The sequence below is a fragment of the Sapajus apella genome, unplaced genomic scaffold, assembly GCF_009761245.1.
Source record: "Sapajus apella isolate SASKATOON/1434 unplaced genomic scaffold, GSC_monkey_1.0 scaffold44, whole genome shotgun sequence".
NCBI classification, from domain to species: Eukaryota; Metazoa; Chordata; class Mammalia; order Primates; family Cebidae; genus Sapajus; species Sapajus apella.
In genome coordinates, this window is record NW_022436984.1 from 12508612 (window position 1) to 12535039 (window position 26428).

At 44.4% G+C, this 26428-nt stretch overlaps 1 protein-coding gene and 1 pseudogene across 3 annotated transcripts in view; both read right to left on the reverse strand.

The window, feature by feature from the left end:
- SOS1 (SOS Ras/Rac guanine nucleotide exchange factor 1) overlaps positions 1-10549 on the reverse strand; it is a 131701-nt gene extending 121152 nt beyond the window's left edge. For both annotated transcript variants that reach the window (XM_032239370.1, XM_032239369.1), the window contains exon 1: positions 10184-10549. In XM_032239370.1, coding sequence (XP_032095261.1) covers positions 10184-10270 — 87 coding nt within the window. In that variant the 5' untranslated portion in view covers positions 10271-10549. The remainder of the gene's footprint in view (positions 1-10183) is intronic.
- A 13318-nt stretch (positions 10550-23867) lies between these two features.
- On the reverse strand, positions 23868-25315 carry LOC116524203 (annotated as a pseudogene). Its single transcript, XR_004257218.1, has one exon. The product of XR_004257218.1 is annotated as a serine/arginine-rich splicing factor 3 pseudogene (transcript).
- Between the last annotated feature and the right edge of the window lie 1113 nt (positions 25316-26428).

Below are 26428 nucleotides of genomic sequence, written 5' to 3' on the forward strand. Positions count from 1 at the left end.
GGAAATTAAACAGTATGCTCCTAAATGATCAATGAGGAAAATTTAAACTCCATTGCACTCCACCCGGGGTAACATGAGTAAAACCCCGTCCAAAAAAAAAAAAAAAAAAGATAGTCTTGCTATATTGCTCAGGCTACAGTGCACTGGCTATTTACAGGCATGATCATAGGGTACAATACCCTCAAACTCCTGAATTCAAGTGGTCCTCCTGCTTGAGCTTCCCAAGTAACTGGGACTGTAGGCAGATACCACTGCACTTGGCTTTCAATTTTTTTTTTTTAAGACGGAGTTTCACTCTTGTTACCCAGGCTGGAGTGCAATGGCGTGATCTCGGCTCACCACAACCTCCGCCTCCTGGGTTCAGGCAATTCTCCTGCCTCAGCCTCCTGAGTAGCTGGGATTACAGGCACGCACCACCATGCCCAGCTAATTTTTGTATTTTTAGTAGAGATGGGGTTTCACCATGTTGACCAGGATGGTCTCGATCTCTTGACCTCGTGATCCACCCGCCTCGGCCTCCCAAAGTGCTGGGATTACAGGCTTGGGCCACCGCACCCAGCCTCAATTTTTTAATAGGCAAAAAAAATTGAGCAGATACTGCCTAAAGGAAGATATACAAGCAGCCCATAAGAACACAAAAAAAGTTATTTCTATCATGTGGGCTATAAAAAATTTTTGAAAAAAGAACACAAAAAAGTGGTATTGTTAGTCATTAGGGTAATGTAAATTAAAACCACAATGGGATACCATAACACACTTACCACAATGACTAAAATTAAAGACTGTTAACACCAAATGTTGCAAGGATTTGGAGCAACTGGAACTCTCATACATTGATGGCAGGATGTAAAGTGGTACAACCACCTAGGGAAAAGGTGTGGCAGTTGCTTTTCAAACTAAACAGACACCTATCCTATGAGCCAATGGATAAACAAACTGTGATATATATTCATATAATGCAAAAAAGTACTGAATTCTTGATAAACACAACCTCAAAAGCCTTAACAAAAACATATACAGTGTAAGTCTATTAATATGATATTCTGGGACAGATAAGATTAATCTATGGTGGGATGATAAAAGATCAATGGTTGCCTCTGGGATGTGGGAGCAGGAGATGACTGAGAAGGCAGGTGAGGAAAATTTCAGGAATGATGTTAACGTTCAATATTTTGGTAGAGACTTAATCGTATGCATTTGTCAAAAGGCATCAAATGGTACAATTAACATTTGTGGGTCAGGCACACTGGCTCACACTCTAATCCCAGCACTTTGGGATGCTGAGGCAAGTGGATTCCTTGAGCTCAGGAGTTTGAGACCAGCCTGGGCAATATGGCGAAATCCTGTTTCTGCTAAAAAAGAAAATCAGCTGGGCATGGTGGCACATGCCTGTAGTCAGTCCCACTTCTTGAGAAGCTAAGGTGGGAGGATCACTTGGGCCTGGAAGGTGGAGGTTGCTTGTTTAGGGTAAGGTAGAACGATGTTTGGAACTCTGACATACATCAAAACATAAGACGGGGCTGGGCACAGAGGCTCATATCTGTAATCCCAGCACTTTGGCAGGCCAAGATGGGTAGATCACTTGAGGTCAGGAGTTCAAGACCAGACTGACCAGCATGGTGAAACCCCATCTCTACTAAAAATACAAAAATTAGCTGGGCATGGTGATGCACCCCTGTAATCCCAGCTACTCAGGAGGTAGGAGAATCGCTTCAACCCAGGAGGCAGAGGTTGCAGGGAGCTAAGATCACGCCACTGCCCTCCAGTCTGGGCGACAGAGCGAGACTCCATCTCAAAAAAAAATAAATAAGATGGATTCATGGATGAAGGGATGGATAGGCATGCCATAAAACAAACATAACAAAATTATAATAAAATATTAATTATAAAATCTGGGTGATGAGTATATGGGTGTTTACTGTAGCATTCTTTCAACTTTTCTGTGTATTGAAAGATCTTCATGACAAAATGTTAGGGTAAAAACTTTACAAAATTCCAAAATGAAGTGCAAAGTTTCTCATTTTCTGTCTACAGCTGTAATAAATACATGAGAGGAGGTAAGAAACAGTTGCCACTTTTACTATTATTTGATTAAAACATCCTTGCTGTTGTTACTTCTGAATCTTCCTGCCACTCCTAGAATATGGTCTCCCTCTCTGCTACAGTATATTCCATAATCTCTGTGGACTTCATCATCATTCCCATATGCAACCCAGTACATCAACTTCGGAGCTCCTAACGGTTTCATCTGCTTCATCTCTGGAATCTTTTTGTTGTTGTTGTTGACACAGAGTTTCGCTCTTGTCACCCAGGCTGGAGTGAAGTGGCGTGACCTTAGCTCACTGCAACCTCCGCCTCTGGGTTTCAAGCGATTCTCCCACCTCAGCCTCCCAAGTAGCTGGGACTACAGCCATGCACCACCATATCCAGCTAATTTTTTTGCATTTTTTGCACAAGCAAGGTTTGGCCAGCCTGGTCTTGAACTCCTGAGCTCAGGTGATCTATTCTCCTCAGCCTCCATCTCTAGAATCTTAAAACTCCAAAATATAACAATTGTCCTCCTCTCTAATCATAATCCCCTATCTACTTCCACTACCCTTCTAACTCACCAAGACTTTGAATCCATGGAGCCCTAATCTTTCTTCCAGTCCATTATTTCTTTTATATAGACTTACTTCCTCTCTATCACTTGAAATATTCTTATCCTCTTAACCTCTACTGCAGCTACCTGCAACCAACTACCTTCTCACCCTGTTTACCTGAACAGATAAGTACTGCTGGAGAAAAATCTCACAACCACCAGATCAACCCGATTCCAAGTTTATGGTCTCCACACTCAGGGCTGCTCAGCAATTCCTTCCTTCCCCCACCCCTCCCCCGCCGCCCCGGCTCTTTCTTTCTTTCCCATGGCTCACTGCAGCATCAGCCTCCTGAGTTCAAGGGATCCTCCCACCTCAGACTCCTGAGTAGCTGGGACTACAGGTGCATACCACCATGCCTGGCTGATTTTTTTGTTTATTTTTTTGGTAGAGATGGTGTTTCACCATGTTGCCCAGGCTGGTCTTGAACTCCTGGTTTCAAGTGATCCTCTCACCTCAGGCTCCCAAAGTGCTGGAATTGCAGGCATGAGCCACCAATTTTCTAAGCCACTGACTGGTTGGCTCCTCTACATTCCACAGCAGCAATTCCCAAACTTCATTCTTTCTAAATTCCTTATTACTTTCCCTTTCTTTACTCTGTAAAAGAATGCCTTTCATTTTATCATGAAAATAGAGGTGATTTAGCATGATAGGTGTGATTTAGCATGAATTCCCTGCTCCCCAGCCTACAAAGCCATCTTTATCACTTTCCCTCCTATCTCATAAGGAAAGCTGTCATCGCCCCTGCCAGAGGTAGCATCACATAGTGTTTATTAATTAATTAATTTAGAGACAAGGTCTCCCTTTGTAACCCAGGCTGGAGTGCAGTAGCCCAATTATAGCTCACTGCAGCCTCAAACTCCTGGGCTCAAGCAATCCTCCCACTTCAGCCTCCTGAGTAGCTGGGACTACAGGCATGCACCACCATACCTGGCTTTTTTTTTTTTTTTCCCTTGTAGAGACAGGGTCTCACTAGGTGGCTTAGGCTGGTCTGAGACTCCTGGCCTCAAGTGATCTTCCTGCCTTGGCCTCCCAAAGTATTGGCATTAATGGCTTGTGCCACCATGCCCAGTCAACATAGTGTTTAAAAATATAGATTTTAGACCAGGTGTGGTGGCTCACCCCTATAATCCCAGCACTTTGGGAGGCCGAGGTGGGTGGATCACGAGGTCAGGAGTTGGAGACCAGCCTGGCTAACATAGTGAAACCCCGTATCTACAAAAAATACAAAAATTAGCCAGGCATGGTGGTGGGCACCTGTAATCCCAACTACTTGGGAGGCTGACGCAAAGAATTGCTTGAACCCGGGAGGCAGAGGTTACAGTGAGCTGGGATGGCACCACTGCACTCCAGCCTGGGCGACAAAAAAAAAAAAAAAAAACAGACAGATTTTAGAGTGGGGAGGGAGGGATCATAGTGCAAAAATAAATAAATAATTTTTAAAAATAAAAATAAAGATTCTGTAACTAAATTACATGGGCAAATTTAACTTTCCAACCCTTAATTTTCTCTCTTGTGAAAAGGAAGCCATAATAGTATCCTATGAGAATGAATGAGAACACAGATGAAGTGCTTAAAGTAGTATTCTGCCAAACAGTTCAAGGCAAATCCCATTGCTTTGTGTTACTGAATCTTCACCAGCATTCTCTACTAGCTCCTTCCCCAAAGGCTCTTAACAAGTTTTTGTCATCTCCAAATAAGAAACAAAAATGTCTTACCCCATCTTGAAATCTCTTTTTTGCCTCAGCACTCTCTTTTCCCTTCCTTTCCAAGCTTCTAGAAAAAAAAAAAATCTGAACAAAAAGGTCAGCTGCCCTTGCTATTCTTACTTTTTCCATGTTCTTCCATCTTCTACTGTCAAAATAAAACTGTTCTGACATAATGACCAATGACCCCTTAGCTGTCAAACTTAACACTTTTCAGGCCCTTTATTTGACTTTTCTGTAGCCTGATACAATTAATGACTCTTTCTTTTATTTCCTTTGTCTTTATTTTTGTTTCTTTCTTCTTTTGAGACAGAGTTTTACCCTGTCACCCAGGCAGCTGTGCAACAGCACAATCACGGCTCACCTCAGCCTTGACATTCCAGGCTCAGGCAATCCTCCCACATCAGCCTCCTGATTAGCCAGGACCACCGAGGTATATGCCACCAAGCCTGGCTAATTTTTTTTTCTTTCTTTCTGAAACAGAGTCTCGCTCTGTCACCCTGGCTGGAGCACAGTAACCTTGGCTCACTGTAACCTCTGCCTCCCAGGTTCAAGCAACTCTTGTGTCTCAGCCTCCCAGGTAGCTGGGATTACAGGTGTGCACCACCACGCCAGGCTAATTTTTGTATTTTTAGTAGAGACAGCGTTTCACTATGTTGGCCAGACTGGTCTCAAACTCTTGACCACAGGTGATCCACCTGCCTTGGCCTCCCAAAGTGCTGGGATTACAGGTGTGAGCCAACGCACCCAGCTAACAACTCTTTTCTTGAAGCATTCCTCTCTCAACTTCTCAGACACTAGGGTTTCATTCCATCTGCCTGACTCCTTCCTTCTCAGTCTCCTTTCATCCATCAATCCTTTTCCTCTGCTATCTCCTTATACACTATTTTTCCTCTCCCACTTATTATGCCAGCCTTTTTTCAGTCTTACTCAAATCATTTTCAGCATGTAGTCTCATCTACTTTTTAAAATACCTTCATTGAGGTACAACTGACAGACAATAAACTGCACATATTTAAATCACACAATCTGATAAATTTCAGCATAGTCATACACCCCTAAAACCATCAGCACAATCAAGATAAACATAAAAAGCCTCTCCCTAAACAACCACTGATCTGCACTAGTTTGCATCTTCTAGAATGTTCTATAAATAGACTCATACAGCATATATTCTTTTGGTTTCCCTTCTTTCATTTAGTGTATTTTGAGATTCAGCCATGTTGTCATTTGTATGAAGTTTGTTCTTTTTTTTGCAACAGAGTCTCAATTTTTCACCCAGGCTGGAGTACAGTAGCACAATCACAGCTCACTGTAGCCTTGAACTCTTCAGGCTCAAGCAATGCTCCCACCTCAGCCTCCCAAGCAGCTGGGACTACAGGCTCATGCCACCACACCTGGCTAATTTTTTTAGTTTTTTGTAGAGACAGGGTTTCATTATGTTGCCTAGGCTGGTCTAGAATGCCTGGGCTCAAGCAGTCCTCCCACCTTGGCCTCCCAAAGTGCTGGGATTACAGCCGTGAGCCACCACACCCAGCCAGTTTGTTCCTTTATATTGCTGAGTAGTATTCCACTGTTTGGCTTTATCACAATTAGCTTATTAATTCACCTGTTGATGGACATCAGATTGTTTCTAGTTTTTGACTGAACAGAGCTGCCATAAACAGTCCTGTATAAGTCTTAGTATAGATACAGGCTTCCTCTGTACTTATGGCTTTAATTACACACCTAGAATTTCTGAATCTCCTTCATCAGACACCAACAATGAATAGCCAGTTGGAGTTCACTTGAATAACCCAAAAGAACTTTTAAGTCAACATGTCCAAAAATCATCTTATTATGCCATTCCTCTCTCCATCCTAAAAGCTTCTCCTACATTCGCTATCCTGACTAAAGGCATTCAAGGCAGAAACAAGACTATTACTGTTCCATTACCATTCCCCAAATCACTCAGTGAGTTACTAGGTCCTGTCAATTTTGCCTTGTAAACATCTTTAAAATAAAATCCATATCCACATTTCCATCCTAGTTCAAATGCATCCTTAATTCAAATGTACATTGTCTCTTGACTGGACTATTAAACTAGGCTTCTAACTTTTCTCCTCACTTCATGTCTCATTCTTCTCCAAACCATTTTCCATTCTATGGCCAAAGTGAATTTTCTAAAATTCAAATGTGCTGTTACTCCCCTACTTAAAACTTATTGGCTAGGTACAGTGGCTCACCCTGTAATCCCAGTACTTTGGGAAGCTGAGGCAGGCAAATGGCTTGAGCCCAGGAGGTCAAGACCAGCCTCGGCAACATGGCAAAACCCCATCTCTCCAAAAAAAAAAAACAAAAATTAGCCAGGTGTGGCAGTGTGTGCCTATAGTCTCAGCTACTCAGGAGGCTGAGGTGGGAGGATCGCTTAAGCTGGGGAGGTAGAGGTTGTAGTAAGCCAAGATCGAACCACTGCACTCCAGCCTGGTGAGACTCTGTTTCAAAACAAACCAAACAAACAAACAAAAGAAACCTTATTGATGGCTTCCAACTTCACAAGATAAAATTCAAATTCCTTAGCTTAACATATAAAAACTGTCCACAAACCAGTTGTCTCTCCAGACATGCCCTGCTACTTCCCATCATGTTCTAATTTAGTCTTTCCTGATTATGTCATTTACCTTTTTAACCTGAGTGTCAAGGGCAATACCTGGTCTACAGTAGGCATGATATATTTGTGCAATAGGTAAGATAGAACTTAGATTCACAAATGCAGTGAAATAGATGCAGTGGGACATTCCATCCACATTGAGCAGAAGCAGCAGTCCAGTCTGGCTAAAGCATAAAGAAGAGAAAAGATTATGGTAGACAATCCAGTCGGAAAAGCAGGATAAAACCAGAAATCAATCGCTGTCAATTCCATGATAAAAAGTATGCATTTTAGCACAGGCTGAACTCAAAAGACATCAACAGTTCTGAACAAGAGTGTGACATGTTAAGAAGTATCCTATAACTGGTGAGATTTGAGAAACAGAAGGTGAGGTGAGGGGTAGTGAATTCAATCAAGAAATTATCACAATAGTCTGAGAAAGGAGACTTAGAGAAGTTGGAGGAGGGAACAGACTAGAAGAATATGTCAAAAGGAAATGAACATAAAGGCTCTACCTGAGTGTGGGAGTAATACAAAGAGAGAAGCCAGAGATGATTCCAACATTTCAAACCAGCCAAATGCAGTAATAAAGCCATTAAGAAGAAAAATCTAAATGGTAGATGGAGGAGAGAAGTGACAGTTTTAGTTTGTATATCCCCACATCTATTTATTCAAATTGAGTGGCCACCAGGTATCAAGCACTGTATGCATGGGGAATAAAATGAGAGTAAGATACTATCCCTGTTCTCAAAGAGCATCCAATCTAGTTTAGACAAGTAGATAGGAACTTAAAATTCACACAGCTAGGATAAGGCTCGAAAAGAAAACAAAGGAGTAATATCCAACTCAGCCCTGATGATTGATAGTCCAGGCTGAGTGAGTCTTGAAGGATGAGTAATGTTGGATCAGGCAAAGAAAGATGAAGGGACTAGCATGTCCAAAGAGCCTCAGGTAAGAGTAAGTGAACACGAGTTGGATGCATCTATAAATAATTCAATAATGAATCAAAAAAAGAAATCAAGATATGGAGATATCCACATGAAATGTCCAGCAGGCAGGTAAAAATATAGGTTTGGAGCTACCGACAACATATCCAGATATGAAATACACTGTATTTTCAATCTTGTCTTAGAATCATTGTTATTGACTATTTAAATAAGAATTTTCTGGAAGAACCTTACACATCAGCTAGATTATGTACACTTCCACCTTCTCCCATCACTTACTGCAAAAGTACCTCTACCTTAAAGTCAAAAGTTGGTTTATGTAAATAAACAAAGAGGACAAGTAGGGGTTGTGGTTAAGGTGGAGATACATGCCTTGTCTAAAGACGACAACCATTTACTCACCTCCAGCAGTTTAGTGCCTTGCTTGAATACAGGCCCTAAATAGCAAGAACTTCCTATTCTTCAAGAAAAGCTGAAAATTCAGATTTTATGTAATATCTCCCATTTTCAAATGTTAGCAACTAATTACATTTAAAAATAAAACAACACTGTGGCAGCCAAACAAAATGCTTCTAGGGACAGATTTCAGCAAGGGCCACGAGCATGGCAGAATTAAACAAGGTCTGTCAACTCCTACAGTATTCTTCCACTACTTCAACAGATCCTCAGCTGATAGCTTGGCGATTCCCATGGGATAGCTGTTTTTGCCTCTAAGCAAAATGGCCCCTATTTGGCAATGCGTTATGAGTTCCTTTACAGGTTTTTAAACAATTTCCTTGTCTTCCCTTACCCAACCTGGACATCAGCTTCTCGCATCACAGAGACCTCCTAAACCCCTTCCATTACACGATAAGAAGTCAAACTTGCAGGTAAAGCAAAAGTGAGTAGTGAGAGCCTGATGGGATTTCTAAGGAGTAAAGTATGTAAGATATATGGCGGCCGGGCGCGGTGGCTCACGCCTGTAATCCTAGCACTTTGCGAGGCCGAGGTGGATGGATCACCTGAGGTCAGGAGTTCAAGACCAGCCTGGCCATCATGGTGAAACCCCCATCTTATTTAAAAAAAAAAAAAAGAAAAAGAAAAAGGAAAAAAAAAATATATGGCATCTTTTTGGTTTTCTTAAAAAAAAAAAATCACATAGGTGTTTGTGACTAGTCAGACGCTTGAAGAGGAAAATGTCAGTAGCTTAAGTCAGAAATATATAAGCAAATTCTCCTAACAAACCAAATAGTTTCCACTGTAAGATAGCAAGAGGGACAAGAGGAGAACAGGGCAAAGGGGAAAGTAAAAGTTACTGGCCTTTCAGAACTATCAGACATCTTTTAATGCTTAGCATAAAAGGTACAACATAATCTCCATTCATAGTAGAAGCAAAACTATATGTTAACTAGTTAGCATGAAACATTCTTTGAGCAGCAAGAAACTGGGATTTAGAAACACTCTTAGACGAGTAAAGCAATCTTTGTAGAAAAGGTAAATGAAGAAAAGGAAACAAAAATAGTCTAGTAGTCACACTGCTGCTCTAGGAGCTTTAAAAATGTAACAACATTTCCTAATTACACTAAAACATTTAAAAACACAGATCGGGGGTATGTAACTTCAGATAACAATACAGCAAACTTAAACATACAAAGACTAAAAATTCTTAACAAGCCAAATGACAGCACCAAGAATCTCGATCGCTGCAAAAACAAAACAAACCTCCTGAAATTGGTAGCATGTGCACCAGCCCCTGTTAATCTGAGGAGCGGGGGAAATCAGGAGAACGGAGAGTGATTACTGAGGACGAGCAGAGCAGGCCACGTTCCTGCTGGCAGGCGAGCTCGCAATTCCTTAGAGCAAGCGTTACGGCCAAGGCATTCTCCAGCCAGTGGACACCTAAAACAGGAGGCTGACAACAGCTCCAGGCTAAGGCCGAGAAGGCGGAAAAGTGGCCTGCTTTGATCTCCACTGAAAACTGAGGCTTCTCCAACCGTTGTCTCGGAATCAAAGGGCAAAGCGTTCACCTCTCAGGGGTTGGATTATCTGGACCAACTGCCCGCGGCCCCCTGCGGCCTTCCCACACACCGGGTGGATGTCAACACTGAGAGCCAGCCGTGTGGGGGACCTCCCCGTGTGCGCCGTCCTTTCGGAGACGCGGCGAGACCGGGAAAAAAGACGGCCCTGCGCGCGCGCCCCGCCTCCCCAGCCCTTCCCCTGCGCCGGCCCGGCGCCCGCGCTGGGGGGCTGCGGCCGGGAAGCGGGGTCCGGCGTGCTCCTCACCTTTTTCAGGGCAGGCACCAGCAGTCCTCGCCACTTGGGCGCGTTCTCTTCGCTGAAAAACTCGTAGGGCAGCTGCTGCGCCTGCATGGTGCCCCCGGGGCGCCTCTGGGCGGGGAGAGGGGCGGCGGCGGCCCGGCCGGGGAGCCGCGAGAGGGCGAGCTCGCTGCGCGGAACAGGGCCGCGGCCCCACCGGACGGCCCGGCCCCCTCCGGGAGCCGCACAGCCGGGCTAGCCCTGGCGACCGGGCTGAAGGGCGAGGCCCACGCCCGGCCACCCACCCGACACGGGTACCAGCCGTGGAGAACGAACGCGGCCCGGAGGCGGCGGCATCCCGCACCACCGCCCCGGGGCCAGGCCCCCCGCCCCTCCCTGGCCCGCCGGCGCCGCCCCGGGCGGCCCTCTGCCGCCGCCGCCGCCTGCCGGGGCTGCACTCCCGGGTCCGGCCTGGCCCCGCGGCGGAGCTGGCGGCTGGGGGAGGACGTGTGGAGGGACGCTCTGGCCGCGGCGCCTGCTCCGCGCAGTTGGGACTCCGAAACGCAAGAGCCCCCAGGTGGGGCGGAGCTGGGGGGGGTCTCGCGGGGAAGGGGAAGGACCCGAGGTCGTTGTTGGGGAATCTGGCTCCCCTGAGGTGCCGCCGCCGCTGCCGCCGGTGTAGCGCTGGAGCTTCCTACTAGCGAACTGAACCTGCTCGCTACTGAGCATGCGCTGCCGGGCTGGGCTGGCTCGCTCCGGGTTTTCCGGCTCCCGGTGAAGGAGGAGGGAAGCTGGGGGGTAGGGAGGGGAGTGGGGAAGGGAGGCAGGGCGCCCGACCCGGCTGTGGCTGTGCTCCTGGGGGCTCCAGAGGAGGAGCGAAAGGGCCCGAGAAGTCGAACCCTGGCAAACTGGGGCCTGCAGAGGGGGTGAGAACTACGGTAAAGAGGCCCCCATTGTGTGGTCTGGCCGTGAGGGCTCCCAACCCTCTCGGAGTCCCTGGGCTCTTCATTTCGGAAAGGGGTGTGTGTACTTTGTTCCCGAACACAAAGATAAGGACTGCCCAGCACGCAGTGTATAGTAAACAGACCGGACAAAAGATACAGGTGCTCTGTCTCGAAACCTCCTGCTAAGTATCTGCTGGGTAGTAGAAGTGATTGCAGTGTTTCTAACTGGTCTTTCCACGTCATCAAGAATAAAATGTGTACATGTAGTATTGATTTTCTGTGTGTGTTAGATTGCATTCGTTCATCTTTTCAACCCTCTCCAAATATGAACGCCAATAAGCACTTTCCTCCAATGGATACTGAGACCTCTTCTACAGCTCCCAGAACACTGCACTTATTCCTCTCTCAGGGCATTCGGTCTATCATGTTTTGTATCTTTTGTGGTTCTTTCAACTACGTAGTAAACTGGAAGGCAGATCTTTTTCACCAGGTCCTTTACATAGAACAGGCACTCAGTGAATGTTAGTGGAATGCTAAAGGACCAGTATTTATAAACTGTCCCTCCAGGCCACTATTTATTTATAATAGTGGCACTTTGTGGCAGACACCTCATGGTTTATCATTAATGATCACTTTTGGAGTATCATCTCATTTAATCCCCATAGCGACCCTATTATTTTCATTTCACCGATAAGAATGCAGTTTAGAGGAGCTAGCCTGGGTTGAAGCTGACATTGTGTCCTGCTATTCCTAAGAACAATAGCCAGGATCACGTAGATGAGAAAGGTTCAGTGGTTCTTAATCTTTACAGGACCTCTTTGAAAATCTGAAAAAGAAAAAAAAAAAAGAAAGTGGTGGGTTATTACCTTTGAAAATATACAGGCCAGCGGGCAATGTGGTTCATGCCCATAATCCCAGCACTTTGGGAGGCCAAGGTAGGTTTATCACCTGAGGTCAGGAGTTCAAGACCAGCCTGGCCAACATGGTGAAACCTTGTCTTTGCTAAAAAATAGAAAAATTAACTGGGCATCGTGGAGAGCGCCTATAATCCCACCTACTTGGGAGGCTGAGGCAGGAGAATCCCTTGAACCCAGGAGGCGGAGGTGGCAGTGAGCTGAGATTATGCCACTACACTCCAGCCTGAGTGACAAAATGAGACTCCATCTCAAAAAAAAATAACACACACACACACACACACACACCGGCCAGGCGCAGTGGCTCACACCTGTAATCCCAACACTTTGGAAGACTGAGGCGGGTGGATCATTTGAGCCCAGTTCGAGACCAGGCTAGCGAGACCCATCTCTACTTTTTTATTTTAAAAATAAAAACATACACACATGATTTACATCTGAAAAACTCTTCACTTTCAAAGCGTTTGGAATGATGTTCTGAAATCCATCCATAAATCCTTTGGATAAGAAGATGTAGAGCAACTCCAGCTTGGAGAGGGGCTGGGGGCATGAGAAGGGGTCTCAGGAGAACATGTCAGCTCTCTTCAAATATTTAAAGGGTTGTGATTTGGGGGAAAAGATTAGTTTGTATGGTTCCAAATGAACCAAGATCAAGCCTATACCACAAACTATTGCTTGGCTTCCCATTGCTCTTAGAATACATTTCAAACTTCTTCCATACACCACAAAGGCATGCATCTGGCTCCTGCTCACGTTCTCAACGTTTTCTCACCATTCACAGCCTTGTCTCACCACACTCCAGTCACACTGGCCTTTTGTCTATTCCTAGAAAACAACCTGCCTCAAGTGCACGTTCTCTCAGCCCAGAACTCCTAACTGTTCACTTGGCTGGTTATAAACATCACCACCTCCCGGAGGCCTTCTCCTTTCACTCCAAGTAATTCTCACCTGTGTATTCCTACCGTATGTCCTTTTTATTTCCTGCTAGCACTAAATCAAATCAGGCCTTTATTTTTGGCTGTTGGTTTCCCTTTTGCCTCCAAATAGAATATAAACTCCTAGAGACCGACACTCTTTGTTTAAGACGGAATCTCACTTTGTCGCCCAGGCTGGAATGCAGAGATCTTGGCTCACTGCTACCATCACCTCACAGGTTCAAGTGATTTTCCTGCCTCAGTCTCCGGAGTAGCTGGGACTACCGGTGCACGCCACCACGCCCGGCTAATTTTCGTATTTTTAGTAGAGACGCGGTGTCACCATATTGGTCAGGCTGGTCTCGAACTCCTGACCTTGTGATCCGCTTGCCTCGGCCTCCCAAAGTGCTGGGATTACAGGCGTGAGCCGCCGCCCCTGGCCAAGAGCAACAATCCTGTGAGTTTCGTTCATCACCGGTTTTAATCGTATCCCCAGGACCTACAATGCCTGTACACAGTAGGTAGCAACAAATATTGAAGGAATGAAATTTGCATGCAGGAAACTTCCAGGATTACATAATTAACGTTGATCCCAGGAAACGGGCGATTTTCGGGGTGTGCAAGTAAAATTCGTACGTTCACTCACTAGGGCCAAGGGGTTGGACATGTTGACCCCTAAGGTCCTCTTCAACTCCGAATCTCTGATTTGACTGCAGAGGAAAACAAGCCCTAGAAACAGTGATTACAGCCTGGGCTGGGCATGCTTAGCGGCCAGGACAGGTTTTCACTAGCATGGCAGTTTGGGCCGCAGACGGGGCAAGCAACTGGAGGGAAACTGCAGTGAAGAGACTGTGCCTCGCGGCGGAGAGACCTAGAGGGAGTGCCAGGGTCAGCACTGCTAAGGTCAAGGAGCACTCCCGAACCACAGGCTGTTTGCCTGTATCTCTTGGGACGAAACAAAACACCTATAGCCATTCAGCAAGAGAAAGCAACCATGCGGACACAGAAACGTGCAGACGTGTAGGCGCGTGTAAACATAAAAGTGTCCCCCGGCAATCCCCGGCACCGGCCCCTGAGCTTCTACCGCCGACGGGTGAGCCTTAGCGCAGGCGCAAAGGCTTCTTTTCGCTCCCCTTCTCAGCTCTAACGAGCCTCACGCCACAGCGGACGTGACGCACGGAGGCGCGTCCAGGCGGAATAGCCGAAGCCCGAGAGGGGCGCGTCCGGGCAGGCTAGCTGAGTTCCGAGCACCGCGCGTCGGAGTAGGGAGGCGAGGACGGAGGCGAGGACGGGGGCGGGGCGGGCGTTCGGTCCTTCAGTGTGCCCCCTACAGGTGGAAGTGCAACATGCCGCGGCTTTGCCAGCCCTGCTGGCCAGGACGCGGCCACCTGGTTCTCTACCTTACTGCAACCGTAGTGATCCTCCTGACTCGAACTTCGGACCCATCTACTTACTCTTCTGTTTAAGAACTCACACTGGAGTCCCAGGATAAAGTCCAAAGTCCTTAACCTGGTATTCATGGCCTTGCACAATCGGGCTGCTACTTATCTTTGCAGCTATATCTCCCACTCAAAATGAACTGCTCTTGCCTCCTGCAAGCACAGCACTTCCGTCTCTGTCTCCTGCATATGCTATTCAGAATGCCCGTCTCCTTTTTTTCTCCAGTGCCGCCCGCCACAGTTCCACCCCAGCTCCCAGGTACACGCTCGCGCTGGAACCCTTATCCACCCTGCGCGCCTTCAGCTCAAATGTTACCTTCTCTCTAACGTTTTTTTGTTTTTATTTTTTTCAGCCCCTGCTCAGGACTCCTTCCCTTGAACTTCAGAGCCGAACAGATAGAAGAAACAGCAGTTTCAGCCATCAGCACTTAACATACTCTCTCCTCCAGAACATATTCACCTTTCGTTCTTTTCCTAACCCTCTCTCCAATGCTTCCTTTCAATTCCACTCCTCCAGATATTATGGCTTCAGAAAATACACCAGAGAAAATAGTGACTGAGAACACTGGATGCCCACCCTTTACTCACCTTTAGCTAATACTTTGAGTCCCCCAACCCCGGTTTCCTTCCCTGCCTTTGCAAAGATGGTACAGTTAGAAGGGATTATCAGAGGTTTTCCAAGATATATGGGACTATTTCTCGCACTTCGTTTTCGGGATTCCTGCAGGGAGCTTATAAGCCATGTCCAAGCTTATCTTCTAAGACAGAAGATGAGACTTTTTGCAAAAGTCTCCTTCTAGTTGATTCAAGTTGTAATAGCTCCTCAAATTTATTATACCCAAATGCAATGGGACTTTAACGAAATTCCCAACAGGGATTGTTACGGAATTTGATAAACTCATTCTCAAATGTATGTGGAAGAGCAAAGGCTAATTCTCCTGTAAAAGAAGAAGATAGGGGAACTTGATTTACCAGATGTGAAAACTGATTACATAGCTAAAGTAAAACAGTGGATATTAGCTCAAAAGCCTACACACCAATGGATCAGCAGACAGCCAAATATATAGGAACCTGATACCGTAAGCATTGCAGATGAATAGGTAAAGACTATACTGTTCAATGAATGAAATAATGTACAATAGATAAACGCACATAGAAAAAACATGTACTCCTAACTCACACCCTACACAATACAATCTCATTGGATTGAAGAAAATGCAAAAAGCAAAATTATAAAAACGGCCGGGTGCAGTGACTCATGCCTGTAATCCCAACACTTTGGGAGGCCGAGGCAGGCAGATCACGAGGTCAAGAGATCGAGGCCATCCTAGCCAACATGGTGAAACCCTGTCTCTACCAAAAATACAAAAAAAAATATCTAGGTGTAGTGGCACACGCCTGTAGTCCCAGCTACTCGGGAGGCTGAGGCAGGAGAATAGCTTGAACCCATGAGGTGGAGGTTACAGTGAGCTGAGATCAGGCCACTGCACTACAGCCTAGGCCATCGAGCAAGACTGCGTCTCAAAAAAAAGAAGGAATATCGGGGCCAGGCGCGGTGGCTCACGCCTGTAATCCCAGCACTTTGGGAGGCCGAGGCGAGTGGATCACGAGGTCAAGAGCTCAAGATCATCCTGGTCAACATGGTGAAACCCCGTCTCTACTAAAAATACAAAAAATTAGTTGGGCATGGTGGCGCACGCCTGTGGTCCCAGCTACTCGGGAGGCTGAGGCAGGAGAACAACTTGAACCCGCTAGGCGGAGGTTGCGGTGAGCCGAGATCGCGCCATTGCACTCCAGCCTGGGTAACAAGAGCAAAACTCCGTCTCAAAAAAAAAAGAAGGAATATCTTTTTTTTTTTTTTTTTTTTCCGAGACAGAGTCTTGCTCGATGGCCCAGGCTGTAGTGCAGTGGCCTGATCTCAGCTCACTGCAACCTCCACCTCCCGAGTTGAAGTGATTCTCCTGCCTCAGCCTCCTGAGTAGCTGGGATTACAGGCGCCCGGCACCGCGCCAGGCTAGTTTTTGTATTTTTAGTAGAGATGGGGTTTCTCCATATTGGTCAGGCTGGTCTTGAACTCTCGACCTTAGGTGATCCACCTGCCTCAGCCTCTCAAAGTATTGGGATTACAGACATGAGCCACTTCATCTGGCAAGAATATCTTTATGAGCTCAAAGTAGAAAAGGTTTTTTTTGTTGTTGTTCTTTGTTTGTTTGCTTTTGAGAGGGAATCTGGCTCTGTTGCCCAGGCTGGAGTGCAGTGGCGCCATGTCAGCTAACTGCAACCTCTGCTTCCTGGGTTCAAGCGATTGTCCTGCCTCAGCCTTCCCAAGTAGCTGGGATTACAGGCGCCCACCACCATGCCCACATAATTTTTCTATTTTTAGTAGAGACGGGGTTTCACTACATTGGCCAGGCTGGTCTTGAACTCCTGACCTCAGGTGACCCACCCACCTCTGCCTCCCAAAGGGTTGGAGTTACAGACGTTAGCCACCATGACCAGCCTAGGGTTTCTTAAATCAGACAAAAAACACAAATCATAAAGGAAAAATTTGATAACTTTTACTTCATGGTGGCCGGGTGCACAAACATATATAGATAATCTTTTTGTGTGTATAATATGTTACACATACATACCAAACAAAAAGGAGTGGTAATGGCTACAATTGGCCAATATATAGGGCAAGGCTATTCACTGATAATTCTAAAATGGACTATGAGACAGTCTCAGAAATGCACTTAAGAGGCTGGACGCAGTGGCTCATGCCTGTAATCCCAGCACTTTGGGAGGCCGAGGTGGGCAGATCACCTGAGGTTGGGAGTTCAAGACCAGTCTGGCCAATATGGAGAAACCTTGTCTCTACTAAAAATACAAAATTAGCCAGGTGTGGTGGCACATGCCTGTAATCCCAGCTACTCGGGAGGCTGAGGCAGGAGAATTGCTTGAACACCCGAGGCGGAGGTTGCAGTGAGCTGAGATCATGCCGTTGCACTCCAGCCTGGACAACAGCAAAACTCAGTCTCAAAAAGAAAGAAAGAAGTGCACTTAAGAAATATAAAAAAAGGGGCCGGTCGTGGTGGCTCACGCCTGTAATCCCAACTATTCTTTTTATTTATTTATTTAAATCTTTTTTTCCTTTTCTTTTTTTTTTTCTTAGCACTCCAGCAAGTGGAACCTATTATTTTATTTATTTATTTATTTTTTGAGACAGAGTTTTACTCTTGTTGCTCTGGCTGGAGTGCAATTGCATGATCTTGGCTCACTGCAACCTCCACCTCCTGGGTTCAAGAGATTCTCCTGCCTCAGCCTTCCTAGTAGCTGGGATTACAGGTGCCTACCACCACCCATGGCTAATTTTTGGATTTTTAGTAAAGATGGGGTTTCACCATGTTGGCCAGGCTGGTCTCAAACTGCTGACCTCAGGTAATCCACTCGTCTTGGTCTCCCAGAGTGCTGGGATTACAGGCGTGAGCCACTGTGACTGGCCTAAAAAAAATTCTTAATTTTAACTATAGATTAGAATGGGAAGAGGCTGAAATTAAATGCTAGTGAAAAACAGTTTAAAGACAATTCAAGCTGGGTACAGTGGCTCATGCTTCTAATTCTAGCACTTTGTGAGGCTGAGGTTATAAAATCTTGAGGTAAAGAGTATACAACCAGTCCGAGCAACACAAAGAGACCCCAGTCTCTACAAACATTAAAAAAATTAGCCAGGCGTGGTGGTGCGCACCCATAGTCCCAACTACTCAGGAGGCTGAGGTGGGAGGATTGCTTGACCCCAGGAGTTTGAGACCAGCCTCGGCAGCATAGCCAAACTCCATCTCTCCAAAAAAAAAAATACAAAAATTAGCTTTGCATGATGGCTTGTGCCTGTGGTTCCAGCTCTTGGGAGGTTGAGTAGGGAGGATCACCTGAGCCCAGGAGGTCGAGGCTTCAGTAAGTCATGATCACGCCACTGCACTTCAGCTTAGGTAACAGAGTGAGACCCTGTTTCCCCCACCCAAAAGAAGATAGGACTTTTTGCTCAACTGCAAGAACTGGGTGATTTAGCCAACAACCTCCAGCTGTTAACTCCTTTACATGTCTGTTAGCTTTTGAGCCAGAGTCATACTTTTCTTGAGGTGGCCCCAATCAGTAATTCAGCAAGATGGTGAAACAGAGCCTGGCCATTTTTACCCTATGCAGGACTCCTCTAATGGGCAATCTTTGCTGCGGAGCTCCCTATCGGGCCAGCTGAGTCTGCGGCTGATCTGCATCGTGGTCTGATGGCTCCCTGACCCAGTTCTTCTTCCTCCTTTCTCCTTTCATGTATGTTACTCCTCAATAAGCATTTTGATTTTTTTTTGAGATAGACTTTCACTCTTGTTGCCAAGGCTGGAGTGCAATGGTGCAAGCTTGACTCACTGCAACCTTTGCCACCTGGGTTCAAGTGATTCTCCTGCCTCAGCCTCCCGAGTAGCTGGGATCATAGGCATGTGCTACCACACCTGGCTAATTTTGTATTTTTAGTAGAGACAAGGTCTCTCCATGTTGGTCAGGCTGGTCTTGAATTCCCGATCTCGGGTAATCCACTTGCCTCGGCCTCCCAAAGTGCCGGGATTAGAGGTGTGAGTCATATTAGAAGTATGACTCTGCACCCAGCCCAGCCTTTTGCATTCTTAATTCCGGCTCAGCATCTGCTTCCCAGAGGTCCCAAATGATTTGTGTATGTATATTATTTTACAAGATAACTTATATTTTTAATCATTGATTATAGAAATATATAATTTTCCAAAGTGATTCCTTTAGCAAAAAAAGTGGAGAAATTGATGTGACTCTGAATCTATAAGGAAAGAACTTGCAGTTTACCATCATTTGGCTATATTTCTTTTCTCTGTTTTTTTTTTTTTTTTGAGACAGAGTCTTGCTCTGTCGCCCAGGCTGGAGTGGAATGGTGCCATCTCGGCTCAATGCAACCTCCAACTCCCAGATTCAAGCGATTCTCCTGCCTCAGCCTTCTGAGTAGCTGGGATTACAGGTGCCTGCCACCAGGCCCAGCTAATTTTTGATACCATATTGGCAGGCTGGTATTGAACTCCTAACTTTGTGATCCACCCGCCTCGGCCTCCCAAAGTGCTGGGATTACAGGTGTGAGCGACCGTGCCTGACTTGGCTATGTTTCTTAAACATAGTTTACTTATGTTAAATATAAACATAGTTTACTATGATGAATATAGCACAGGCATTCATATTTTATCAGATCTATTCTTTTTTGACTGCTTCTGACAGAGACACCCTCTTTATTTTTGGCCAATAAATGACCAGCAACTATAAAAAATGGAAAGAGAAAGAAAAATACAGAAACAAAATAACACATCCCATCATCCCTTGTGCAACAGCTCATTTCCCAAAATCTTTGAACATTACTTATACATGCATGATTTATGAAGGGAATGACAGGAACAGTTTCATAAGGATTGTTTTAAAGGTTTCTCTCCCCGAGGGAGAAACATTGCTTCTTTAGAGTTGTTTTCCTCTTAACCTCTTTTTCTCTAAAAATGAAAAAGTTTGCCTCGATTTATGGGGTGTAGAGTTTTTGTTTTCTTAACTCTAACATAGCAGTTAAAACAAAAACAAAACCTTGGTATGGAAAATAGTAATGGTTAAAGAAGCATTGAATTTTAATTTGCTCAGCTGATCAGGCAAAACTGGGTTTTCTTATTACTGAGACTACAGTTCTCTTGAAATATTCTGTTATAATATTCCTTTTAGTTGTTTATTGATTTAGTTCGGAGAATGTGGAACAGAGGGAAAGAGGACTGAAATGAAACGTGTGCTGAATAGGTCTAGTGCATTTCTTATAAATGTATTCCTGATTCTTATCAAGTTTGTTGTCATCTGATGTGGGATTTTTAAATTACATCTCTACATGATTATTGCTGGGTTAAAGAAAAAGTATTGTTTTTCATGTAGTTGGCTTAAATCTGGCCACTTTATTTAACTTTTCATTAGTTCTAGTAGTTTTCTAGACCAGGCGATGTGGCTCACGCTTGTAATCCCAACACTGGGAGGCCAAGGAGGGTGGATCACCTGAGGTCAGGAGTTCGAGACCAGCCTGGCCAACATGATAAAACCCCATCTCTACTAAAAATACAAAAATTAGCGAGGAGTGAAGGCACACACCTGTAATCCCAGCTACTCAGGAGGCTAAGGTTCAAGGATCACTTGAGCCTGGGAGGTGGAGTTTGCAATGATCAGAGATCATGCCACTGTACTCCAGCCTGAGCAACAGATCTAGACTCCGTTTCAAAAAAGAAAAGAAAAAAATGATAAAATACACATAACACAAAATTTATCATCTTAACCTTTTATTTTACTTTTTTTTTTAAAGCTAGTCAGGTGAAGCAGTGGGAGTGAAGGAACAAAGAAATCTGTAACTAGTTGTAATCAATTAGCTGTATACACTACTGCACTCAGACCAGCCCATAATCAATTTAGAATATATAGTTTTGTAGTGTTAAGTATATCCACATTATCATATAATCAATCACAAGAATTCTTTTCATCTTGCAAAACTGAAACTCTGAACTCATTGAACAACTCTCCATTTCCCTTACCCCCAGGTCCTGGGAACCACAATTCTACTTCCTGTTTCTATGAATTTGACTACTCTAGATACCTCATATAAGTAGAATCATACAGTGTTTGTCTTTTTGTGACTAGCTTGTTTCACTTAAGTTTGAATAATGTCCTCAAGATTCATCCATGTTGCAACATAGCATCTGTCAGAATCTCCTTACTTTTTAAGGCTGAATAATTTTCCATTGTATGTATATAATACATTTGTTTATTCAGCAGATCACTATTCATCCAAGATGAATAAATTTCAGATCATTGCAACCTCAGAAATTTGGGTTGTTTGACCTATTGTGAATAATGTTGCTATGAACCTGGGTTCACAAGTTTCTTTGGGATGCTGCTTTCATTTATTTTGCATACATATCCATCCTTCTATTTATTTTGATCTAAGAGCTTTCAAATGGAAAAGGCTGCTGAATTTTATTAGATAATTTTTCAGTATCTGTAGCAGATTTTTTTTTTTTGAGACAGGGTCTTGCTCTGTCACCTAGGCTGGAGTGCAGTGGTGTGATCTTGGCTTACTGCAACCTCTGCCTCCTGGGTTCAAGTGATTCTACAGCCTCAGCCTCTTGAGTAGCTGGGATTACAGGTGCACACCATCACCCCTGGCTAATTTTTGTATTTTTAGTAGAGATGGGGTTTTGCCATGTTGGTCAGGCTGGTCTCGAACTCCTGACCTTGTAATCCACCCGCCTCAACCTCCCAAAGTGATGGGATTACAGACATGAGCCACTGCGCCCGGCTGGCACATTATTTTTTAAGATGGCCACAGAATCTCTCATTCCACATGCTTGACAGTGTCTCCATTGCTTCCACCTGTCATCTGTGGACTGACCAAAGAACTCACTTCAGAGCTATAGAATTGCAGCAGTGGGCTTATACTCATGGAATTCACTGGTCTTACAATGTCCCCCACGATCTTGAAGCAGCTGGCTTGATAGAATGGTGGAATGGACTTTTGAAGATGCAGTTATATTTCCCATTATGTGACAATACCTTATAGAGCTGGGGCAAAGTTCTCCAGAAGGCTGTATATTCTTGTGAATCAGCGTCCAATATATGGTACTGTTTCTCCCAGAATTAGAATTCATGGGTCCAGCAATCAAGGGGTGGAAATGGAGGTGGCACCACTCACCATTACCCCTAGTGATCCACTAGCAAAATTTTTGCTTCCTGTTCCCAAGACATGCTCTGCTGGCCCAAAGGTCTTTGGTTCCATAAGGAGGAATGCTTTCATCTGGAGACAAAACAATGATTTCATTGAATTGGAAGTTAAGATTGCCACCTGGTCACTTTGTATGCCTCATGACTCTGGGTCAGCAGACTAAGAAGAGGGTTATAGTGTTGGCTGGAATGATTGATCTAGACTACCAAGTTGTATACTCCACAATGCTGGTAAGAAATAGTATGTCTGGAATACAGGAGATCCCTTGGGGTACCTCTTAGTATTACCATGCCCTGTGATTAAAGTCAATGGGAAACTACAGCTAAAACCAGGCAGGACTTCAAATGGTCCAGATCCTTTGGGAATAAAGATTTGGGTCACCTCACCAGATAAAGAACTGTGACCAGTTGAGGTACTTACCGAAGGCAGAGAGACTACAGAATAGGTAAGAGAAGTTAGTTATAAACAACAGCTACAACCATGTGACCAGTTATGGACTCAAAGACTATAATTGTCATAAGAATTTCCTCCCTATCTTGTTAAGAATACATTTGTGTCCAGGCACTGTGGCTCACACCTATAATCCCAGCACTTTAAGAAGCCAAAGCGGGCAGATCACTTGAGTCTAGGAGTTTGAGACCAGCCTGAGCAACATGGCAAAAACCTGTCTCTACTAAAAATACAAAAATGAGCTGGGTGTGGTGGTGTGTGCCTGTAGTTCCAGCTACTTGGAAGGCTAAAGCAGGAGGATCACCTAAACCAGCAAGGCAGAGGTTGCAGTGAGCGGAGATCATGCCACTGCACTCCAGCCTGGGTAACTGAGTAAGATTCTGTACCCCACCCCCCAAAAAAATACATTTGTGTGTATATATACACATAGTAAGAAAAACAGGCTTTTTCTCTCTTTTTTTGTTGCATTATGATTTAATCTAATTGCACAAAAATTTGAAATTACAACTCCTCCCATTTTCTTTCTTTTTTTTTTTTTGAGACGGAGTTTCACTCATGTTACCCAGGCTGGAGTGTAATGGTGTGGTCTTGGCTCACCGCAACCTCCGCCTCCTGGGATTAGGCAATTCTTCTGCCTCAGCCTCCCGAGTAGCTGGGATTACAGGCACGCACCACCATGCCCAGCTAATTTTTTGTATTTTTAGTAGAGACGGGGTTTCACCATGTTGACCAGGATGGTCTCGATCTCTTGACCTCGTGATCCACCTGCCTCGGCCTCCCAAAGTGCTGGGATTACAGGCTTGAGCCACCGCGCCCGGCCAACTCCTCCCATTTTCTAAGAGGAAGGTTATGCATGCCTCCATATTCAATTCTGCACTGTTACCTTTGAACCATATTGTGAACTTTACTTCATGATGGATCAGCTTAGAATTCCCATGCAACACCTCAAATTATAAAATGGAAGCAATTTTTAGAACTATGGAAAGTTTTCATGCTAAAGATAAAAGCCGTTTTTAATGGGCAACTTACTTTGTGTTACAACGTACCAGGTTGCTGCTATACTTTAAAATGTTGGTCACTAAATATCATGGACCCTGAACTGGCTTCTACTCCTAAAATGGGTTAACTATCACTTAGGTGACAACTGTATTTCCTTCACTTATGAAGACTAATCCATAGTGCATCTCAGCTGTGTTTCTTATAAAATAAGAATTGTGTAACCAACTGCTTCCCATGGGATAAGAACACTGGTAACAGTGGGTTAAACTATTACACAATTATGCTAATATTTTATTAATTCAAAAACACTTTACAAGAAAATATAAGTATGGCTTCCAATAGGAATGTTATACCTGGACTTGGTACCAAGCTCACAGATTTGAGTTTGCAAGGAAAAAGAGGCTTTCAAGCTAAACAACAATTTGTAACCAAAACTTTAATCCCAAGGATTCTCACAAAACGTATTACAAATGACAGCATGAAAAAAAATCTTGCACAGTAACTCAGAGTTCGGCTCTACAACGTACCCTTAAACTGGCAGGCCATTTTTGAAATCTCGAATTTGCACATAATGTCATGAACAGCCATGTATTCATATACAGCAATCCAATAAGGAACTTATGACCTAAGCAAAGTTAAACTTTCTTGAAACTTAACAGATTCTATACCAACTAGGCAAGCTCTGTCCAGGATAAACATGAGTTGGCTTTTTCAAAAACCTCTAATTTACTAGTGCAGCGTTTTTTACCCGATGGCTTGTGTTTCACAGCAACTTTTAAAGACTGCTTGTTCAACTATAGCTGCATCCTATATCCCAAAAAAGTAAATCTTATTTCAATTTTTGCCAATTGTTTCTGTATTTAAAAAAAAATTCACACTTCTGCTGGGCGGCTTGAGAGGTTTATTATCAGTCTATGCATAAATAAAATTCAAAGCAAATTCAATTTTGCTTAAGGGAACATTGTAAAGTAACAGTTCTTGGTATTACATGCCTCATATGATCCATTTCAAACCATAGAGAATTACACCTTTGTGTCACTGTTTCAAAAGACAAGCAAATTTGAACAGCTAAAACATCTTAAAAATGCACCAAGCTTATGAAGTCTCAAACAAAACTTGAATTTTCTGTACATACTCCTGTCAAATGAAGTAATTTCCTGTACACCACTTCTCTTGCAAACTGGCCTTCTATTTCCTTTCATTTGACCTAGAACGGCTACGAGACCTAGAGAAGGATCAGGACGGCTTGTGATTTCTCTCCCGGGACAGCGATCTCTCTCTTCTCCTGTCTCTAGAAAGGGACCTGCTCCGGCTGCGAGAGAAGCTTCTCCTTCTTGGAGATCTGCGACGAGGTGGAGGACTCCTCCTACAATAAGCATCTCGAGGACGACGACCCCAAGAGGGAGGTGGACCACGATTTCTACTTCTTTTTTCACCATTCGACAGTGCCACTTTTACACAGCAGCCACATAGTGTTATTTCTTCCATCTGGCTCTCAGACAGCATCAGCTGCATCTCGGGGATCTTCAAATTCAACAAAAGGAAAGCCGGGAGGGTTTCTAGCAACCCACACACTTCGGAGTGGTCCATAGTAGCCAAAAGCCCGTTCCAATTTGGTCTTGTTGCCGTTGTTTTCAAGATTGCCTACATAAACCTTACAGTCCAACAGACAGGAATCACAATGCATTTCGAGATGTAGGTAAAAAATGCAGAGGTTCAAATCCACACACTCTGATGCATCTTCCTGCTGCTGAAGCTCACCCGGCGTCCAAGAAATGGCTTCTCTCTTATTCCTTTGTCATGTAAGATAAGCTAGCTGTTTCGACTTTACATCAATATTTTTAAGTGTTCATAATTTTATATCATGGTGTTTAAATTATGGGATATCAGGAGAAGAGTAAACATTACTTAAGAACTTTACCTCCTCTACTGGGGAAGGGACTAGTGTGTTTTCAGTTGTGCATAGGATAATTATATCATATTAGGTGGAACTATGACCCTGTTGTATTTATTTATTTATTCATTCATTTTAAGACAGAGTCTCACTCTGTTGCCCAGACTGGAGTGCAGTGACACAATCATGGCTCACTGCAGCCTTGAATTCCTGGGCTCAAGCAATCCTCCCACCTCAGTCCCCAGTATCTGAGATCACCAGGCCTGGCTAATTTTTTTATTTTTATTTTTGTAGAGACAGGGTCTCACTATGTTGCCCAGACTGCTCTGGAACTCCTGGGCTCAAGAGATTCTCTCACCTCAGCCTCCCAAAGTGTTGGGATTACAGGAGTGAGCCACCACACCCAGCTTGTTATTGTCTTTATTTGAAGATTAAGTGTAGTTGAAGGGGAGGCATATGGTTCAGAAGTATTTGGCTTTGGCAAAATAATAATAATAATAAATTAATTAAAATTTTAAAAAGACGTATGACAAGTTGACAAGGGGTGAACTTGTGATGGTTAATTTTAGGTGTCAGTTTCACTGAATTAAGGCAAACCTAGACATCTGGTAAAACATTATTTCTGGGTATGTCTGTGAAGGTGTTTCTGGGAGAGATGAGCATTGAATTAGTAGACTAAGTAAGGAATATCTGCCCTCATCCAATATGGGCAGACACCATTATATTCACCGAGGTGCTGGATAGAACAAAAAGGCAGAGGCAAGGCGAATGCATTCTGTCTTCTAGAGCTGTGACCCCCATCTTTTCCTGCCCTTTTACATCAGAACTCCTGGTTCTTGAGCATTCCAACTCTAAGGCTTCAACCAGAGTCTCCTGATTTCTCAGCCCTTGGCCTCAAGTTGAGAGTCATGTTATTGGCTCCCTGGTTCTCAGTCCTT